At 31.0% G+C, this 8,404-nt stretch overlaps 1 protein-coding gene across 1 annotated transcript; it reads left to right on the top strand.

Annotated features, from left to right (window-relative positions):
- The first annotated feature begins 2,531 nt into the window (after positions 1 to 2,531).
- LOC114190374 (uncharacterized) lies at positions 2,532 to 4,410 on the top strand. The gene has a single exon (XM_028079225.2). It carries the CDS (start codon positions 2,584 to 2,586, stop codon positions 4,156 to 4,158), a length of 1,575 nt encoding a protein of 524 aa, XP_027935026.1. The 5' UTR covers positions 2,532 to 2,583; the 3' UTR covers positions 4,159 to 4,410.
- The last annotated feature ends 3,994 nt before the right edge of the window (positions 4,411 to 8,404 follow it).

The following is an 8,404-nucleotide window of genomic DNA, read 5'->3' as shown; positions in this document are numbered from 1 at the left end:
CCTATTTAATTCATATTTTTGTTCATGTAAGATCATGATTTTTTTTTATAGCTTTTTCTTTTTAATTTGAAAAAAAAATTATTTTTGTGTCAAATTACTATCGTGTCATGTGATAGTAGCATAATTATATTAGTATAGTGTCGATTGTTAATTTCTTATATTATCTGTGGGTGTTTTAATATCAGTTTATAAATGGGTTGGATGTAAATATCATACCATCCTTACTCGCGAGTGTTTTAATATCAGTTTATAAATAGTTGGATGCGAATATCATGTTATCCTTAACTGAATGTATATGTTACCCACAAAAAATTAAAAAAAATTAATTTATATTTTATTAAGTTAAATTTATAAAATTAAAATTTAATTTATATTATTTTAGATTAAATTTAATGAAAATGAAAATTTAATTTATATTTAATATAACTTATATTTTTTTGTAAATTTAATTAAATTTTCTTTTGAAATTTTATAAAATATTTGTTTTTTAAATATTAGTAAGTATTCACGGGTATCCGCAAAAGACCCGCAAGTATTTTTAAACGGGTTCTCGTGTGGGTAACGGGCGGGTAAAGGGGCGGGTAACGGGGCGGGTAGCAGGTGGGTTCTTTTGTTACGAGTCGGGTTGCAGGTATGCATTATTTGCACCCGACCTGACCCGACCCGACCCAACCCGTTGTCATCCCTATTAGTTAATATTAGTGACCAATTTAGAGATCAATTCATAATAAAAAAACTATTTTAGTTACCAATTTAGAGAGAATTATAATTTTTTGAAACTATTTTAGTTACCAATAATTTATAGCTTATACTTTGGTATATAAATTTGTCAATCCCTGTATGGATTGGGCTCATGCTCATTGGTAATGTATCTAAGTAATTCTCTCTCAAAAGATCCAATAGTGGTATCAGAGCCTAGTTTGTGGACGACTTAGGTAAAACCCTCTATTGAAAGTCTTGCTGACAGTAAGTCAGGTAAGCGTGTCCGTTAAGAAAAAAAAAATGGCGGTACAAAAAAGGGGTACTTCGTAGTTAGCTCGAGAGGGAAGTACCAATGTGAAGGGACTCGTACTTGATGGGAGATTGTTCGAAATTCAAGTGTGAGTCTAAGTACGACATTGAGTAAAAATGAGAAAGTTGAACATCATACAATGATGAAAACCCATAAACTCATCGTCTTAAGATTCTAGGTTAAGAATAGTGTTAATCCCTTGTGTGTGGGTCGGACTCATGCTCATTGATATTGTATCTTTCCAATGATTTTCTCTTGAAAGACCCAACACTAATTACTAATTCACAAAAATATATCTAAACTACATTGAACAAACTCAATAAAAATAGGACTAAATTATTATTTAAATTTATAAAAAATAAAACAAAAATTCAAGCCAGACCAATTAATCATACATTTTGTTTATTTTTAATATATTTTACTTATTATTATTATTATCTATTTTTAAAATTATATTAATGCACCATTTTGAATATTTATCAAGATATTTCAACTTTCTTTATGTAGCTGTAATCGAAAAAGGTTAACATTAAAAATTTAAAATTAAAGTAATATATTATTTGTATGATAATATATAAAATTATATTCCATAAAAATTTGTCAGAAAAAACCTTATTGTAACATTATGTTAAGTTGATAAATAAAAAATTTCTCAAAAAAGGAAAACAATTAATACTCATTAGATATAAAAGTTCACATAACATGACATATTCAAATAAAACGCAAATATAATTAAAAAAAAGTACTTATTTTATTAATAAGAGTTATTGAGTTTTTAAAAATATAAGATTGCAATTATATAATAATATATTAGAAGCTAACTTCATCAAAAAGAACCTTAATAGTGGTAGGAGTTAATTTCGTCCATCATGAAAACAGATGACATGATAATAAAATTTTAAATTTTATTTTTATATATAAAAATAAAAACTAATAAGACGATCTAAGTGTATTGCATTTTATTAATTTGTCAATATTCTTTTAAAATGTCTTTCTCTCAAAAATTAAAAGATATATAAATGATAATGAATGATATAAAAGGAGTTGGATGGCCATTAATAATTTTAAAAAACGAAGAAAAATAATTAAAATTTGTTTATATTTTATGAAATTTTATAATTATTAAAATACTTACAATAAGTAATGGAGGATGGTAGAAAAGACAATAAATAATTTGGTTTATATGTATGTTTGTGTGATTCATAAAGCTTGTTGGAAACTTCACTGGGCCACACGTGGCCCATAAACTAACCATGACAAAACCTGAGTCTACGTATGCAGTTATCACATGGACAAGAGAAATTAGACAGAATTCTATAGCCATAGAAGAAGCAGAACATGAGGACAGAGAAAATGAAAGAAAATTGGCGCCATCAATGAATCCAACCTACAACCTCAAATACGACACAAAGCTGCACTTACAACCACCAGTTCCTCATCCCTCCGTGGCTTAAACTGCTTCCAAGTTGGCAACCCCGTTATCATTCGTTCGCTCCTTAAAACCCCGTTCCCTCTTCCACATAACCTACACTAACATTTTCCCACACACTCCACAACACACAAGAAACACCATGGATATTTGGTCATGGATATGTGAGCTCCCAAACTCTGTGGAGTGGACCGAGTCTGACTCGCCACTCATGTTCGAACTGGCGAGTGAAGAGAAGGACGAGTCAGCTCGTTCCATCCACCTCAAAGCTGAGAGAACCTCCGGGTCTGACTCGGAAGCGGTGGTCACCTTCACCGTATGCTTGCAGGGTTTTCACCCTCACAACGCCCACAAGCCTCTGTGGGTCTCCGAAAAGTGCCACCTTTCATCACAAAACCCCTTCCTCCCTCTCCTCCTCCAACTGCTCCAAGAAATCATATCCAGCTCTCCCACGGCGCACGATAGCACCTGCCCCCGCTCCCAGCTCCAGAAACTCAAGCCCGAACCCATCGCATGGATCATGGACTCTCACACACCCGAGTCCCTCTCCACCTTCTTCAACCTCGTCTTCACCATGCGCCTCTTCTGGCTCTGCGCGTTCCAAGCGCCCCCCGAAGCCGGCTCGCTCTACTTCCACTCCCTCCTCACTCCCACCCTCGAATCGGCGTCGTCCAAACTCGCCTCCGTCCTCCGCACCTTCTTCATCACCGTCGGCGTCGACACCGAACTCTGCTTCATGCGTACCCTCGGTTACATCATAACAAAACTACACATGATAAAAGAACTGAGCGTAGGGTTAGGTTTAAAAACGCTCGTGCCTTCCCCCAGATTCTCTTACGCGACGGAGGCTCACGGTCTCTGGATCCTGAAGGGTTACTCCCCGGTAATGAATATGAAACTGGTGCGAAGCAACGCTCAAAAAAGTCAATTCTGCGGCATCGACGCGAAGGAGTCCATTCTCCGTTACGCTCTGGCGCACCACCAACTTGAGGCACACGTGCAGATAGAGTACACCGTTGGATTCTGCGAGGGGTTCATCCAGGTTCGTGCACGTCTGGATAACATACGCCTCCAGGTGGCGAGGCTAGGTTTCAACCAAAACGACGAAGTGGATTTCATCGAGGAGAAACACTTTCCGTCCCGGGGTAGGGTGTGGGTTGGCCCGGAGATCGGAGCGACTTACTGTGGCGGGCTGAGCTTGGGGCGGTCGACGGAGAACAGAGAGAGCGAAGTGGAACTCCAAAAGGTGGTGAAGGGTAATTTGGAGAAGTCGGAGGGTTCTAACGTGACAGCGTCGGCGAGGTCGTCGAGGAGGACGCGAAGTAGGAGTTGGAGAATGGACCAGGACGCGGAGGGCAACGCAGCCATATTCGACGTGGTTTTGCATGATAATGGTACGGGCGTGGAAGTGGGGTCGTTGAAGGGCACAAGTGAAACGGGTGATGAGCGTGTTCATGGACTGAGAGGGCGATACGTGAGGGGAAACAGAGCGTTTACCAAAAGCGGATCGGTGGTTATTGCAGGAGATGAATATGGAGAAGAAGTGGGGTGGAGGCTGAGCAAAGAGATGGAAGGGAGTGTGTTGAAGTGGAGAATTGGTGGAGAGTTTTGGCTTACCTATTTGCCCAACCTAACCAAGGGTTCTTATTATGAAACTAGGTATATTGAGTGGTGTGATGAAGTTGACTTGCCTCTTATTCATGCCAAAACACCATAGCCACGCATTTGTGAGCAGCAGAAGTTTGGGTGTAGATGTATGTACAATAAACTTGGAAATTAGTAAGGTTAGTTAGTGTGTCTGTTGTGGTTAAGAAATATATGTTTCTGCATACTTAAACACAAACGTCTTATGTGTAAGACTCATTTCCTAGTTCCATAGCCTCTATGTACATACAGTAAGGTCATATTCATGGCAAGTAGTTGTAAGACTCATTTCCAAGTGCTTTTATAATATTTAATTTCTACGAAATTTTAGTTCATTTTTTATGATTAATGGTATTATTTAACTAATAATGCAAAATAAAGATATTACAAGAGATATTATATGGGTTTTTGAGAAACATTATGATAAATTGTCCGATAGTAATTTGGTATGGAAAATGATTTTTTGATTATTAAATTTTGACAACTTTCTCTTATAATATGATGTGTCATTTTTTTATTTTAAATGGTTTTTTATTTTTTTATTTTTTCATTCTCTCATTCTCAATATTCTAAAACCACTTAAAAGATGACACTTCATATTATAAGAGAAAGTTGTTAAAATTTAATAGTCAAAATATCATTATCCATTTGGTAAATACTCAAAATTATATTACTGGCTAAGGAGTGCCAATATGAGGGAGTTTTTTTTTTTTCGTATTTCAGGTTGGTTTCAAGTTTGAATTTGTAAATATGAATTATTTGACTTTTTTGGTAAAGCAGGAGGAAGTCAAGAGGAGTGTGAACGACATTAGGATTAAAGTCGTCATTGTATTAGAGAAGTAAAATCATTGTGATTCATGACAATTTCAATATAAAAGAAGTGAAGTCGTCATGAGTCATAATAACTTTACTACTCTATATTAAACTAAAATCGTCATAACTCATGATGACTTTATTTTTAAAAAAAGAAACAAGAAAGACAGTCCTGTATAACAATTTCACATGTAAAATCGTTCTTGCTCGTCACGATTTCATTATATTTTACAAAAAAAAAATAATAAACCGATCCATATATACAATTTTAACTTCGAACAAACCTCCAAATAAATAAAAAAAACGTATAAAGATAAATGGGTCTTCCGTTCATGACAAGGCTTGAGGGAGAGTTCTTCTCTTCTCCAGCTCAACTAGTTTTTGTTTAGCATTTGAGGGTTTTTCTCTCCAAGTCGATTAACTTTTAAAATATGAATTTTATATTTATATTAATTAAAATTTAAAATGATTACAATTTTATTTCTGTTGCAATTTGTTCGGGCCCTACCTAGTGTATATATATAAAATAAAATAAATTCAATCTCACTTTTGTTTTTTAATAGTAGAACTTGGGTTTTATAGTTTTTAACTATATACGATCTTTCTGTTTGATCTTTGGTAATTTTCAAAACTATTTACTTTAAAATTTACAGGGATAGCTTTTAATCTCGACATCCAAATTTTAAAGAAATAAAAGAAAAGATAAAACATATTTTTAGTTTCTGTTATTAAATAAGTATTTAAATAGTTATAAATTTGTCGTCTAAAAACACGTATAAAATAAAATATGAGTATATCGTTATATGTATATTACATATTTTTTCTATTTTTATTACTCTTGACTATTAATTTATATATTGGTCGATAATTTACTCTTTGCTATTATCTTGATAAGATTCTTTAAAAGAAAAATGTTTTTTTTACCAACTAAATCTTGATAATTTTTTCTTATTTTTTGAGGTGTCATCTCCTAAATGATTTTTTTTTTTATATTTCAAAATCACTTAAAAATATTATTTTATAAAAAAATTATCAAAATTTAATTATTAAAATATCATTTTTACATTTGTAATGGTTGTTGGTTAGTATAAAAAATTGGATAACAAGCGTAATGTCATATATTACAGTCATAGTACGACTATTATACACAATAATGGCTTAACTAAATTTCTTTATACGGTTATATATATTTTAATTTGATAATACAACTATAAAATAATTAGTGTCTATGTATTATTTTTAGATGTTAAAAAGTATTAACATTTGATGTCTAAATCTAAGAGTTAATGGTTCTTAATACTTACTGCAAGATTTTTTTTATATGGGCGATGAAGTTCACTTGAGGTATGTTGTAATAGTTGAATACATCATTTAATCAATTTTAAGAATTATAACATTATAGTTAAAAAAATATTAATTGGTTATATAATATGATTAAGTTTAAATGTTTTTCTTAACTATGTTGATATACATTTTTTTTCATATTTACATCGATTTATTTACTTATACTTAAATAAATCATAAGTAATGTATATACATGTATGACAACGACTAAAATCAAAGATTAAAATAATTGTTTGCATAATTAATATAGAAATACAGATATATACTACCATGTTCAAACACAAAGGATTAGTACAGTACTCTTATCCATTATTAAATGTTCCACGATTTTGTGATATGATCAATACCTTATCCTGTACCCATAGTTAAACCTACCACGAGTTAAAGCCTTTAATTATGATTGATCATTAGTAATTATAATTTCCATTATCACATTCATGCTACCGGATTCTATTCTATTCCTCAAGACATTACTTTATATATATATATATATATATATATATATATATATATATATATATATATATATATATATATATATATATATTTTTTTTTTTTTTATTTTAATAAATTTATACGTGATAACAAATTATTGACACAAATAAAAGATCAAAGTTCGTAATAATACATACATAAAATTATTTGAAAAGAAAAGGAAGAGATTATGTATTAAAATACATAATATATTATGTATTAAAGTAAATAATGTAATTGACAAAACAACAATATTACATAAATAATACTGGTTTTATAAAATGACACGACAATTCACAATTTAATACATCTTCTATTTAATTTTTCCAAACATGAGTTAGTTGAGTATTGACTTGTTGCAAATGCAAAACTGGTATATAGTGTGTACACGTCCTCTTGTTCCTTATAGAATTTATAATACGGCAAACATTCATAAAGAAAAAACTACTTTATCAATACTGCGAGTAAAAAATAAATTATTTTGTCAATCCAATTTAGACAAAACTTTTTAATCGATTATTTGAAATGAAATGCTCATAAAATAATTAATTTGATTTAAAGATTCATAATTTTATATTGCATCTCAAACAATAGGAAAAAATTAACATGATTTTATAGAACATGTGATGGAGTATCCCTCAAAAAAAGACACGAGAGTGAATATTGGATAGCTGTCATCGCCCACACCTTTCTCCACTCACATCACGTGCAAATCATAAAATATCCCATTTTTAAGCCAACAACAAAGATAGAAACACCATTTTTCGAGGTTGATGTCATATTATGTATCACTGTATCAAACTAATTTTTTTATTAGTCCCAGTGTTGGACTCTAAAATGTGGGAATTTTTTCTAATCACCCATTATTAAATTTAAAATTCAAATTTTGTTTTATCTGGTATTTTTTACTGTTAAAGTTATTTTAGTCGTTTTTCTATAAGACTTGATTTTTTTATAAATTATTAGTTAATTAAATAAGACATTTTTAATAACATATAAGTCAGATTTGTTAGGTTGAGTAGTTGCTTTGTAGGGTGGGTTCCAGGAAAAAACGCCGTCAGCGTGGGCCTGCAAATGCGTGTATAATTTAAAGCGGTCACTGTTACTTCTCTTCATTTACAGCTAATTTTGATTAGTTGCTTTATCATTTCATACCATATTATTAGCTATTAATGTAACATATTTTATTTCAAACAAAGCAATTAAAGAAAATAAAGTCGATTTTAAATGTGAAAAAAAGTATATTCAAAAGGGAATACGATATTGTATATTTCTGATTGCGAATAATCTTTCAATCAAAAATATATCATCTAGACAAGTAATAGATATTTTTATCCTTTATATTTATACTTTAACATCATGAAATGCTTTTCTTTAATTAAATTATAGGAACTCTAAACAAATTATTCACCTAACAGTCTAAACTTAACAAGATAAAATTTTATAAATTTACTATAAATAGCATTGTTTATGAGATAATCAATTACGACACCATAGTATTTTTATAGGCATACTTTTTCTTATATGGGAATTTAATCTAATCCTTATCGCATCTCTAATTAAATACTAAAGAAGCATAGAAAAGTTTCTTTAGTCTTTGTACTGTGGTTTAAGTTATATAAGAACATAATAAAAAGAATTTTTATTTCTTAGAATATATAAATTTTTATAATATTTATATTTTAAAT

This window comes from Vigna unguiculata, chromosome 7, assembly GCF_037176805.1.
Source record: "Vigna unguiculata cultivar grain cowpea cultivar isolate G323 ecotype 2 chromosome 7, ASM3717680v1, whole genome shotgun sequence".
Lineage (NCBI taxonomy): Eukaryota > Viridiplantae > Streptophyta > Magnoliopsida > Fabales > Fabaceae > Vigna > Vigna unguiculata.
The sequence above is the reverse complement of the archived record's forward strand: the minus strand, read 5'-3'. Positions and strand labels throughout refer to the sequence as shown.